Consider the following 14,294-nt stretch of genomic DNA (forward strand, 5'->3'; position numbering starts at 1 on the left):
AAATGGTTTGCATGTGTTCCTAATTCACATGTTAACACAATTAAATTGAAAATAAATTATTGAATAAACGAATTAATGAATCAAGAATTAATAAATAAATAAATAGATAAATAATAGGGAATGAAAAACAGCAATGAAAGGTTTGCTGGGTCACTTACACTTGTTTGTTATACTCTTATTTGAAGAAAAATTTCTTCAGAATGTGAAAAGTTAATAGCTGTACATTTTGATTAAAGTTTTGCACCTTTGATACATATTACATACACAACTGTCTATAGGTTGTGTGGACAGGTTGGATAAATAACATTTTGATAGGCGTGCGTACACAGGGTGTGTAGACAGGTTGAATAAATGGCAATTTTTGGTAATTTTATTGTTTTTGTGATACCATAGAATAGTTGCCATTTTAAGACTACATCAATGTGCAGTTTTAATGGCATTTCGATTTGATATGACTAAGACAAAAATGTGCAGTAAACAAACAGGAAAAATTGAAAAAAAAATATTTCAAAAGTAGTTAACAATTTCAAAAGTACTTCTAATACAGCTTTCACAATATACAAGAAGCTTGCAATTTTTATCTTTGACATTGACATACATTGACAGTATCATATCTGTCAAGGCTTTTAACATATTTAACTTTCAAGGTTGATTATGACACAGATTGTAACCTTTCTGACAGCTGGTACTACCTTAAAAGAGACCATTTTTAAGTTTATCATCATCATGTGTACGTTTCAAAACTCATCCTGTGTCCATCATGTGTACATTTCAAAACTCATCCACTATGTCATGCTGACTGCACTGTCATTCATGTAACAACCTTCCAAGTTACCTCACTTTAGATAACAGTTTGTCTTGTCATCCAGACACTTTTTTGCCACCCATACATATATCACAATTGGCAATACAAGTTTAATTATCTCAGACAAATGAAATCAGATCGCATCAAGGACATTAGTCTTAAAGCCCAGCTCTAAAAGGCCAGGAATGGGGAAAACTAAGGTGTTAAGAACATTATGAGGTGAATCTGTTGTGATTTCCTTTGAAATTGCAATCTTTATTTAAAAATATGTCATCAAATTTTGGGAAAAAGTCTGAATGGGGGTACAAATATGTGACCATTTCTTACTTTGGCTCATCAATAGATTTGTGTTAGGTGTCCAGACTGTACATAGGCAGGATGTGACTGGTCTTTTGAAATACCTGACATCATTTCTGAGAACTATGAAAAGTAACTGTTTTCATGGATTTGATCGTGTCATCTTGTGCTTGGTTTATCTACTGTCTATGTTAATAGATGTTTGAATATGTAAATGTATGGCTAGGCTGATGTTTTTTTCTTGTTGAATTGGTAAGTTACCATGTAGCTTACTTCATTTAAGTGACACTAACTGTGGTCATACAATATATGTAAAGTAATGTGGATTCTTTGTCAATACTGTATACAATTTTTCTTTATTTTTATATCTTGATCTGTTTTGGGACTGCTATGATCTGTTTCAGGACTGCTATGATCTGTTTCAGGACTGCTATGATCTGTTTCAGGACTGCTATGATCTGTTACAGGACTGCTATGATGCGTTTTAGGACTTCTCAGATCTGATTATAGACTGCATGTTTAAAAACATAGATCACTTCTCTTCATTTTCTTCATTTTTATTGTCTTGTTTTGTTTCAGGAGTTGATGTTGGTGATTTGGGCTGGCTTTCATCGTTTTTGTTTGTTACTTGCTGCCCTCCTTGCTGCTGCTGCTGTTGTGATGGTTGTAGTTTTTGTGTGGTTTCTTTCCCAGTTGGTTTTGCTGTGTGACTAGTTTTCCTGCCTGCTGATTGACCTATGACGGATGACTTTCTACTGAGTGGCTGCTTTGCTGCACTCTGAGGTGTCTTCTTACCACTCTGTGTTGTTTTCTGTCCTTCCTTTGCTGTTGTTTCTTTGTTCTTGGTAGCAGCAAACTCTGTACGGCTTGACATCTTTCTTGCTGGTGGAGTGATGGCAGTTGATTCTGCCCGGCTTGAGACCTTCCTTGCAGGCGGAGTGATTGTAGAATCTGCACGGCTTGACACCTTTCTTGCTGGTGGAGTGGCAGATGACTTTTTCTTAGCACTTGTTTGTTTTGGTTTGCTCGCCGTGACACTTGGTAGATTTTTCACACCTTGTGAGGACTTCAATGGTGGTAATTTCTGGGGCATTTTCTCCATCACGACACGTCCATCACTGGCACTACCTCCAGCAGATGGAGCCTTGGGTTTGTCAGTTTTGTCAGGTGAGCTGGGCTTTTTTGCTGCTTTTGGAAGCAGTGCGGTGTCTTCCTTCAATTATCGAACAGATAGTTATCATTTAAGATATCAGAAAGTCCATCCAAATCTGCATCTTTTTCTTGTTTTGATTTAGAAGCAGACTTCAGTCTTTGCTCTGGGGTTCCTTGGACGGTATCTTGAAATTTCCTGTCCAGAGCAGCACTGGCAGATCGTGGTTCCAACAGTTGTTCAATTGAATCACTGTCTGCAGTGTTTTTCATGATATCACTGATAGCATTCTGTACTGAATCCCTGGACTTCTTCTTTCTCAACTTTGGTTTTTCTTCATTCACAATCTCAGCTTTGTTGTCATTCAGCAAGGAATCACAGTCCAAGTCATCCAGACTGCACTGCGATTTTTCTTCTTTCCACTTGCAGATTTCTTACTCCGTTTTCTTGTCGCTGAAGACACAATGCTCTCTACTTCAGCTTCTGTATCACTCTTTGGTGAGGAGTGGACAATGACAGCAGAATCAAACGATGATGGTTTGTTTTCATGCCCTGAGCATTTCTCAGATTTCTTCTTGTTGGGAGATCTCTTCTTCCTTCTGTATCTTGTAACTGAAATAAATATATCTCCATAATAACAAATGTTGATACATTGGCAGTGCTGTTATTTACAGAAAACAGCCAATGTCCAGTTACCTTGAACTACCATGGTCACAGAGGTTAAGGTAGTATGCGCCTCGAAAGTGAAAGACTTAAACTTTTACTCAAACTTTCGTCAACACAGCTTTCAACTTTTTTCTTTCAAAATCAAGAATAAAATTGGTACAAATTTTGGTACAGAGAAACAACTTGCCCAAGATTTACCGATATTTGAAAGTCAAAATGGCCACCATGCATCCCTTTGTTAACTGTACAGTGAAATATAAAAATTCGAATATTCCAAAAACTCAGAAAGTGAAAAGTTTTCTTACACCAAGGACTTTAAAATGAGCCCCTACAAGTTGTAGACCAGAAAAGAAATGTAAAAATTGAGAGTCTGAATATCTGTCCCCAAGGAGCATCTACCTTAATGTGAAAATACTCTGTGGCTTGACTGCTCTTGTTACTGGGTTTGATATGAGTAATAACAAGATACTCAATTAGAATAATACATTAATAGAGAATTTCTAATGAACAGATCATTTTGCTCAACTTGATAAGACACCTGTCACATTTCTGTGGTGATATCATATCAAATGATTTGTACAAAATGAACTCTGACGTTTCACAGATATCTACCAGTGAACTGTGTTCACAAAGAATTGTAAATGAAAGAGAGTTGAAAATGCCAGTATCTGTCACTTTTGATGATTTATTTCACTATTTATGAATGTCAATTTCAAGTTCTTATTATATACCTTGCTGGTGCTTTCATTTTGACTTTGTCAAAGTTAATCCAGCAGTAATCTGGTGACAGTGTTCAAAGATAGTAACTTACACTTGCTTGCTTAGGCGCATTAGGCAATCAACCTCTTTAGATAATAGATGCAGCTTGGGGATAAAAAGTTTACCCAAGATTGTCAAGGCCAGTGCTAAGTTAAGACTAAAACACCAAAGGCAGATAAAACAAGTCATTGACAATGACATAGTCCCCACTTGTAATAGGGGAGTATTAGTCTTGATGGGGCAGGGAAATGTGGTCATTAAGAAGTATCACTGGAGTGTATATGTTGAGATCTAATGGCACATAGGTCTATGTCGTTGTTCCCAATTTGAAACACATGAGGCATGTCTAAGTTATGGTTCTAAATCGGGAAAAAAGATCAGACCTCTAGCTGTATTGGCCAGCCAAGAAATACATATGCGCATAATAATGAGGTACAAGATGTGACATATTAAGGTCTAATATCCTATCAGAATTGGAGGGTATAGAACTTGTGGTTACTGAGTTATGCATATATATGTATAATCAAGGTCAAAGGTCATAAGGTCACGTGACATTTTGAAAAAAAATTGTATTGCTAATTAATCCCTATATGCCAAAAATCAGACCTCTAGCTCTATTCGCTTGCCCAGAATTAGATGTGTGCATAATTAATGAGGTAAAGCGTGTGTTGTCATAAGGTCTCCCACCCTACTAAATATAAAGGACATAGCTCTTGTGGTTACGTATTTATCGACATAAACATATATTTCAGGTCAAAGGTCATCGAGGTCACATGACATTTGGTCAAAAAATTTCTATCCTATAGTTATCCCTATATACCAAAAAACAGACATCCAGCTCTATGGGCTTGCTCAGAATTAGATGTACGCATAATTAATGAGGTACAGTATGAAGCATCATAAGGTGTCCCATCATACCATATATGAAGGGTGTAGCACTTGTGATTACTGAGTTATGGACAAATATGTATATTTGAGGTCAAAGGTCACCGAGGTCATGTGACATTTTGTCAAAAAAATTGTATTGCTAAGTTATCCCTATATACCAACAAGCGACCTAGCGGCCGATATAGCTCCGCTGTGTTTATGTAGAGAATAACTATTTTTGACACATGTTGATGAAGAAGGAGGAAATCTTTGATAGCTCAATGCAGTGGCCAGAAAAAAGTGGCTAAAATAAGCTGCAAAAATACAAAATTGAAGATTTCATCATACTTTGAATATATCACATCGGATCATCCCTAAGAACATGTCAACCAAAGCTATCTGATGAGTAGTTTTTTGAGAATAAAATTTTCTGACCAAAAATGGCAACAATTGGCCCCCCCCCCAAAAAAAATTGCAGATTTCATCATAATTTCAAAAGATCAAATTTAGTTCATCTATAGAAACCTGTATACCAAATTTCAAAGCTGTAAGACCAGTACTTTTTGAGAAACATATGTTTTGACCAAAAATGGCTAAAATTGCCCAAAAAATTCAAAATTGCAGATTTCATCATAATTTCAATAAATATCATTTAGTTCATCTATAGAAACCTGTATACCAAATTTCAAAGCTATCATATGAGTACTTTTTGAGAAACACATTTTTTGACCAAAAATGGCAAAAATTGCCCAAAATTACAAAATTGCAGATTTCATCATAATTTCAATAAATATCATTGAGGTGATCTGTAGGAATGTGTATACAAAATTGCAAAGCTATCAGATGAGTAGTTTTGGAAATACACATTTTTTGACCAAAAATGGCAAAAATTGCCCCAAAAATACAAAATTACAGATTTCATCAGAAATTCAATATATATTACTTAGTTCATCTATAGAAACCTGTATACCGAATTTCAAAACTATCAGACCAGTACTTTTTGAGAAATATATTTTTTGACCAAAAATGGCAAAAATTGCCTTAAAAATGCAAATTTGCATATTTCTGCACAATTTGAACAAATCTGAAATAGATCATCCCTAGGGACATATGTACCAAATATCAAAGCTATCTGACTGGTAGTTTTGAAGAAGAAGATTTTTAAAGATTTTTTTACCAAAAACAACAAAAATTGCCTTAAAAATACAAATATGTAAATTTCACCACGATTTGAACAAATCTGACTGAAGTCACCCTAAGTAAACTGCATATCAAATTTCAAAGCAATCGGACAAGCGGTTTCAGAGAAGAAGATTTTTTTACCAAAAACACCAAAAAATGCCCCAAAAATACAAATATGCAAATTTCACCACGATTTGAACAAACTGAAGTGAGGTTACCCAAAGTGAAGTGCATATAAAATTTCAAAGCAATTGGACTTGCAGTTTCAGAGGAGAAGGCAATTGTTGACGGACGACGACGACGGACGACGACGGAAAATCAACCTATTTGATAAGCTCCGCGTCGCTGACAGCGGAGCTAAAAATCAGACCTCTAGCTCTATTGGCCCGCTCAAAATTAGATATGCGCATAATTAATGAGGTACAATAGGTGGCATCATAAGCTGTCCCATCATACCATATATGAAGGGTGTAGCACTTGTGGTTACTGAGTTATGGACAAATATATATATTTGAGGTCAAAGGTCACCAAGGTCACGTGACATTTTGTCAAAATATCTGAGATATCTGCGTGAACGGATGGACTCACAGATGGACTCACGGATGGACATGACCCAATCTATAAGCCCCCTGGACTTCATCAGTGGGGACTAAAAACTGTGTCACTGCATCCTTTTTGCAATATGAATACGATGAGAAACTAAATTTTTATTTTTCTTGGCCTTATACATGGGAGTCTATGGACTGCCTTATACATGGGAGTCTATGGACTTCCTTATACATGGGAGTCTATGGACTGCCTTATACATGGGAGTCTATGGAGACTGCCTTATACATGGGAGTCTATGGACTGCCTTATACATGGGAGTCTATGGACTGCCTTATACATGGGAGTCTATGGAGACTGCCTTATACATGGGAGTCTATGGAGGTGAAAACTAAAAAGTCCTCTAACACGGCCAAAATTGATCGCATTGTGAAACAAATCGACTTGCATCTGTATGGGGTAGGGTACTATCCTTGTGCAAAGTTTGAAAGAAATTGACCTGGGCATGTCTGAGATATCTGCGTGAACGGACGGACGGACGCACGCACGCACGCACGCACGCACGGACATGACCAAACCTATAAGTCCCCCCGGACGGTGTCCGTGGGGACTAATAAACCTTTATTAGAAATACAACAAAACACCTACCCACCCCTGGGGACAGACATGTAGGCGACCCCCTATGGTTATACTCCATATAAAAGCATGCTGAAATACCACCTACTTTTCTTGTCAACACCTTGTCAACATGTTAATACAGTATTATTGTTTACATTTGAATTCTATAGTCCATACCAGAATTCACTTGTCAACAACAACAATTTACTTGACACATGACATGCTGAGTCAACAAGCTGAATACTGAGTATCTCAACATGCTTTGGGGAATATAAAAAGAAACTACGGTTGAATTTAACAAACAACAGCTGGAAAAGATCAAAAGTTACAGTTACTAGCACTGACTCAATATTCAGACTTCAGAAATGAAGAAAACTAACCTGATCTCTCACTGATGATAGACTGTTCATCATATTCATTGAATGAGGCTTCGGAATCAGTGGAGGAATGATATGAATATTCCGCAAACTCACTATCCTTTCTCTTAGCTGCTCCTTTCAAGATGCTGTGAGACAATCGACTACTTCTGGCAACTTGCAAGACAGCATCAAACATTCTTGGCGTGTTCTCCCGTCGTTTTGTCAGGATGCTCTCAGCAATGAGTGACTTGCCACGTTTCTTCTTCTTGTCAGTTTTGTTGGCATCATTTTGTTTCATTATTTCTCTGTTGCAAAGATACAAACATTCCAACTGTCAACTCTAACACTGACTACGTTTTGAAAAGTTCATTGACCCCCTACTTTGTTCACACATGTACAGTATCAACATCAACAACACTTGAAGACCAATCAACAACACTTTAACACTGCAAGAAAAAATGATTTTCAATAATGGTCATATGCCTTTAATTAAAATTTGAAAACATTCAATAGTTGCAGTCATCTTGTATGATACCTTACTTCAAAGTATTGCAATTAAAACTAAGCAAATAATAAAATTGTTCTTTGACTTGGTTAGTGTATTTAATACTATTGCCTACAGCCTTCAACAAACATTCAACTTCACTCTTAGATGGATTAGTATGGAGAGTCAATATGGATCAGACTTCATCGCAAAAGTGACAGTTGATCTGTAGTAAATCTGACGGTGAATAAACAGCATACAGAGTGAATAAAGATGTTCATCTTACTTGGCCTTCCTTTTCAAGCTTTCCTGAGCTTCAGGATAGTTGACAATGGCTTCTTGCAGATCCTGTTTGTTCAGCACAAACAAATTAGCAAAACCTGGAGAGATGACATCAGCTGTTCGGCGATTTCCACCTCCCATTGCAAGGAGACTGCCAGAAACAATTAAAAAACAAAATTAAATTCGCTATAAACATAAAGGGCAGTATCACTTCAGAGTTCAAAACTTCCACTGCCCTCCATCTTTTACGAGGCTGTCAAATGGTTTTCAATGAATGTTAAAGGACTTCCAGGTATTTGTTCGTAATGCTCGGTTACTTCTATAACAAAAGATTGTAATTATTTTTACTTTCTGAATAACTGCATAAGGTAGATTAATAATTTTTTATAATGCGCATCAAAAATAATACTACTTGTTTTGTCCATTCATCTCATTTTACATTTTACCTGGATAAGTTTTGTCTTGTGTTCAATTAGGGTAGAATGTGCCAAGTGGATAGATATTCAGATTCTCCAGTTTTTACAATACATCCCTGGTCTACTGCTTGTTTTGGTTTATTTAGACTCTTGTAGTAAGTAAAGTTTTTACCATCTCAGTTTGTGAAAATGAAAAATTTAATTTTTCCAAACTGAGTAAACACAGGCATAGCTACCATTTGGAATTTCAAATATTGGCAAATATTACATTAATAAGTAGGCAAGTTTTTCGCCAGTACGAAACTTGCACAGTGGCCCCTGATTTGTCAAAGCACTGGTTGAAGGTTTCGTTGAGGAAAGTTTGAGCAAAAGTTTAAGCCTTTTAATTTTGAGGCAGTGCATATCACTTCATGAACAGCAAGTTTACAGAATTTCTGTTTGCAGTGATAAAAAGAGCCTTCATGACTATATCTCATTGAGAAGACACACATTTTATAACTCACTACCAATAACAAAAATACAGACTTAAAAATAGTAATTCCAACCTGATTTCACCAAAGACACTTCCTGGATGTAGTGTTGCTAACACTTTAGTTCCATCTGGTCCACCCATGACTTGAACTATACCGCTGTTTACAATGTACATTTCCTTGCCAACCTCACCCTGCAACATGAAAATATGCAACATGAAAATATGCAAGTACGAATTCTTAATTTGAAATTCTAGGTGTATTTAATGAACAAGAAGCTCAGAGCAGTTAGGGTATGAGTGGTAAAAGCTCAACCTGACCTCTGACCTCTCACAGGCTAATATTACGATTTTTTATGTAAAGCATTGCTTTGATCAGAGAGATAATATTCATATTGCCCACACAAATATAAAATGTAGTGTGGACAGCGCCCTCTTGAGATTGGTTCTTCAGCTTCAGTTTCTGATCCAAGAGTTATTCAGCCTGCCATTGGTCGTTGTCATGAATTTGAAGGTAATCCAGTCAATGTTTTATAAGTGACAAGTGTATTGGATGTGTAGCAAGACAAATGATGGACTTACCTTGGTACAAATGTAATCACCAGGAAGATATAAGACAGGTCTTAGCTTTAATACCAGATCCCTCAGTAACATTTTATCACAGTCCTGAAACCAATACATTCAAAGAGTCATACATTATTGAACAATAGCGTCTCTGCCTTGAAATGACAGAAATCGGGGAGTCAAGTGTTTTGACAATAATGAGTAAGTTGTGACCTTCATGTTTTATGTAACTTCATATTTTGCTAAAACTGTTAAAAACAGCAAAGGAGGAAGGTGTTTGAGGATATTCACAAAGATAAAAAGGTCGCTGTGTTGCAACAGATAAAATATTTGAAAAGTAACAAGACACACCAGATCTTAAACAATGCCCTTATGTTATTCAGCTGCTGATTCCACCAGCGCCACTTATTCCGCTCTATGGCATGACATCACCGTTTAGACTTTCATTATAAAGTGCCAACATACTGGTCATACTGATATGGGACTGGTAATACTGATGTGGGACTGTTACAGTTACAGTACCAATGATTTTGACGATGAGATACAGCTGGATATTGATACACTACCTAATTAGGTTTGTCAGTTTGCTCTCAAATTTACCCTTTTCCTGGTCAACTTTTACAACTTTGCGCCAACATCAGACAGACTAAAACAGCAGGTGACGCAGCAAGATGTCTGTAAACTAATTTACTATGTAGTATGTTTATATCTTTACAGCAGCTATCAGTTTCAATGGTGACACACACAGAGACTGGTTGCCAAGTTTTACAAGCAGTTCAAATTCACGGAGAGGTGGTAAAAGAACTACGTTACTGCAAATTTAGACTCGGAGGACAGTGTTCTTTGTAGTTGAATATCAATAAAGTTCATGACTTCAAACAAAATCTAAAACTAACAACACAAATCGATCTGAAAGAATCAGAATGTTTGAGTAGCGATAGCAATGTCTGGAAGTCAGGGCTTTGAGTCAGCAACTTTCTAGTCTAATAAAACTCAGACGACGAGATGTTCTGGTATTGCCAACCATGGTGGGGCTTTGTATACATACGCTGACATGTAATTAGCAGCTATCAGTTTCACTGGCGTAATGATCTGTACATTTGTACAAACAGACGTTGAACCAGACAAAAAACGCAACATGGATGGCTCCCGGACGACACCAGCTGAAGTGAGAGAGAAGATTGTTCAGTTGTATTTAAACGGTCTGTCATTTTCAGAAATTGGTAAACATTGTGGTGGTATTTCAAAGCAAACGGCCAACAACATTGTTTTGCGGTACTTAATTGAAAACTGGCAGTTTCTTGCCAGGCAAATCATCTGGAACATCGGTAAAAAAACTGACTGCAAATGTTCTGGAGCATATTGAATACTACAAAAGTGTAAAACCAAGCATTTATGGGCGTGAGATACGGCAGAATTTATTGGTTCACGGGGTATGTTCCGAAGAAACCCTTCCCTCCCTCTCCTCAATTTCAAAGGCGCTTAACAAACACCTCCTGACTTCGTACTGAAGTAGGCCCCGATGTCAGCTCATTGAGAAATGTGGTGTCATTCATTTGTTGATAACCAAAGTAAAGTTTGTTCATTTTACATATCACTCTATTATTTTTGAAGTCATGAACTTTATTGATATTCAACTACAAAGAACACTGTCCTCTGTGTCTAAATTTGCAGTAACGTCGTTCTTTTACCACCTCTCCGTGAATTTGAACTGCTTGTAAAACTTGGCAACCAGTCTCTGTGTGTGTCACCATTGAAACTGATAGCTGCTGTAAAGATATAAACATACTACATAGTAAATTAGTTTACAGACATCTTGCTGCGTCACCTGCTGTTTTAGTCTGTCTGATGTTGGCGCAAAGTTGTAAAAGTTGACCAGGAAAAGGGTAAATTTGAGAGCAAACTGACAAACCTAATTAGGTAGTGTATCAATATCCAGCTGTATCTCATCGTCAAAATCATTGGTACTGTAACTGTAATACTGATATGGGACTGGTAATACTGATGTGGGACTAGTCATACTGATATGGGACTGGTAACTGATGTGGGACTGGTAATACTGATATGGGACTGGTAATACTGATGTGGGACTGGTAATACTGATATGGGACTGTTAATACTGATATGGGACTGGTAATACTGATATGGGAATGATAATACTGATATTGGAATGGTAAAACTAATATGGAACTGGTCATACTGAGGTAATAATACCAAATGTTTTATTCCATTCCAGAAGTTCATTATCTGTGTGGCTAACTTCTGGCTTTAGAAAAGAGTTTTTTTCTTTTTTAGCAAACAATTGCTTGTTAACATTGACAGTGCCTGGGGAAAATATTTGTTGAAATGATGAACTGGAAGAGTTAACATCATAGAGCTATGTAACCATACAATATCGGTCTATTTCAAGACAGCACAGCAGTACCAAACAATATTGGTCTATTCCAAGTCAGCATAGCAGTACCACACAATAATGGTTTGATTCCAAGACTGTCTCTTTTAACAGCAATCATGTGAAACATTATTTGGAAGAATTTAAACGTCTTTTGTGTAGATTTTCAGATCTTGTATTTGTCCTTTTAAGATGTTTAAGATGGATATTCTATTTCAGATTTCTGAATCTTGAGGGCCGTGAGGAGATAAAATCTTAGAGTTCACCAGGCTACCTTTGCTATAGAAATAAATAAATTTGAGTGAATAAGTAAATTTACATAAATAGATACTTAAGAGTTATTCTTTGCGAAAAAAGCTACTAAATTCTTGTAGTATAGAAACATTTCCTCTGATGTTGAAATTGAACATGCTTAACTGGTAATATATGGTTTGCTTTATCAGACTTTACAAAGTAAATTGAGAGCATTAAAAACACACAGTGTAATGGGATTCATTGATGGCCTCATTTTTCAATGTCTTGTACAATCTTTGATTTTGCATTGTTGAAGAACAAGATTGATGGTAATGCCAATGCCTGTGTTCAACAATTTTTTTTTCTTAATTCAGAGATGACAACTGTGAATTGTTAACACTGAGAAATCTGACAGTTACAACATGTTCCGTTTGTCAAGAGTACAGAGTCTTGTGTTCAAATAAAAGTCAATTAAATTCAATAAGAATGTACATTGATGACTATCTTTTTCATAAAATGTTTTCCTTTCAAAACAATACAGCTTTCAACAATTGAGGTGAACACTAGGAATAGTTATTTGATTTTGTGAAGTCTTGACTGGAGGTCTTCAGAATTTATCATTTCGGTTATTGTAATTTCTCATAAACAATTTCAAACTGGTAGTTACTCATATATCACAGTTTCTGTTCAAAGTGTCCCTTGGTTCTTTCATCTGCTACTTCAAGTACCTTTTAAGGCCTGAATGCTTCTGTAAGAATTACTGTGATGAACTCACCTGAAAGAGAGAGACTTTGCTGAGAGTTCCCATGTGTACATGGATGGCCAAGTCAGTCTGCATTTTAATAGGAACAGCTTCCATTACTTCTTTCTCATCTGAATTCACAAAAGACAGAAACACCTGATGAAATGCCTTTCTAATCAATGACACATTCTACAACTTGAATGATATTTTCTGAAGTCCTGATGATGTCATTTTTTCAGTTTTATTTTACGTCTGACAAGTATTTCAAAATAATCCACAAATTATTGTGTGGACAGCAAATACCTACGATGTATTATGTGCACTATCAAGTTCAACTGTTGACAGAATTGTGATTTTTTTTTTATCAGTTCATGGCTGTAATTTATGGACTTGCAACAATTTTACACAACCAAAAACAATGTCCACTGTACTGTATTGCCAATAGGATAAGCAACATAAGCCAATTCTGCTGGAATTTTACAGTACAAAGTATTTCACAACTTACAGTAATAATGGTTGAATGCTTTTCTATAGGTTCAGTGTTTACAGCATACCTAATAATTCTCCTCTTTCCCAATTGTAAAGATACCACATGCGGACTCTTTTCTGTGCCTTTTCCGGTATTTTCCAGTTATTCAACAGTCTCATAGTGTTGTCCATTCTTCTCCGGAATGCTTCCTTGGTGGCTCTAGCTGCTCCCAGAATATCCCTCATCTGGAAAGACAGTTGTACAAGGATATAATATGCCATCATCCTACATGATGCATTCAAATTCTTTTGAGTCAGTCAGGTGAATTAGTGCCAGGTAATTAAATTTTACTGGTTTTTTTTTATTTTGTAAAATGATGAGCTTCCATTGTAAGAGAACAGATGGGATCTGAACAGATCACTTGTGATCAAGAAAGTTTACGATGATACCTGCTGATCTTTAACAAATTGTGTGTGTCTTGATTTCTGACATGTGAATTGCATGGTGTCACTGAAACACACGGCATTGCTGCCTGACTGCAACAACTACCGCAATGATTGATTATGGAATCATTTACAGGTCGTTTGAAGACGATTGTTGCCCTTGGTGACCACATTGATCAATTTCATGTGTGTTCTCAAGGCACCTAAGGATAATGATTATTGTAACAACTGTTTGATGTGACCTGACACCATTAATATTATTTTGCTTTGAGTACAAACTAACATGGATGTGAAACACTACATTTGAAGCTCAGTAGATTTTTTGAAATTTTCAGTGATTGTTAAATATCTGTTACGTTCTGCTCTAAGAAAGAGATCAAATCATGCATTATTTTAGTAGAGTACACAAAACAGGCAGCTATAAATTGTTTTCTAGGTTAGTGAAAAATTAAGATATGCATTCAATATTTTTTCAATACCAATAATGTATTGAGGTTTAAAATTAGGTTACAGGGTTTTTACAGTGTGTCACAATGCAAACACAGAAATG

The 14,294-nt window shown here is 36.3% G+C and overlaps 2 protein-coding genes across 4 annotated transcripts in view; both read right to left on the reverse strand.

Annotated features, from left to right (window-relative positions):
* Window positions 1–1,634: 1,634 nt before the first annotated feature.
* LOC139148614 (transcription initiation factor TFIID subunit 11-like) lies at window positions 1,635–2,204 on the reverse strand. Its single transcript, XM_070720100.1, has one exon. It carries the CDS (start codon window positions 2,202–2,204, stop codon window positions 1,635–1,637), a length of 570 nt encoding a protein of 189 aa, XP_070576201.1.
* Window positions 2,205–2,316: 112 nt separating this feature from the next.
* The window catches only part of LOC139148446 (cyclic nucleotide-gated channel beta-3-like), a 51,697-nt gene continuing 39,719 nt past the window's right edge, over window positions 2,317–14,294 (reverse strand). For all 3 annotated transcript variants that reach the window (XM_070719904.1, XM_070719903.1, XM_070719905.1), the window contains 7 exons: window positions 13,387–13,546; window positions 12,866–12,963; window positions 9,483–9,566; window positions 8,977–9,095; window positions 8,020–8,166; window positions 7,271–7,554; window positions 2,317–2,864 (listed from right to left, as the gene is read on the reverse strand). In XM_070719904.1, coding sequence (XP_070576005.1) covers window positions 2,617–2,864; window positions 7,271–7,554; window positions 8,020–8,166; window positions 8,977–9,095; window positions 9,483–9,566; window positions 12,866–12,963; window positions 13,387–13,546 — 1,140 coding nt within the window. In that variant the 3' untranslated portion in view covers window positions 2,317–2,616. The remainder of the gene's footprint in view (window positions 2,865–7,270; window positions 7,555–8,019; window positions 8,167–8,976; window positions 9,096–9,482; window positions 9,567–12,865; window positions 12,964–13,386; window positions 13,547–14,294) is intronic.

Source organism: Ptychodera flava, chromosome 13 (genome assembly GCF_041260155.1).
Source record: "Ptychodera flava strain L36383 chromosome 13, AS_Pfla_20210202, whole genome shotgun sequence".
Classification (NCBI taxonomy): Eukaryota; Metazoa; Hemichordata; class Enteropneusta; family Ptychoderidae; genus Ptychodera; species Ptychodera flava.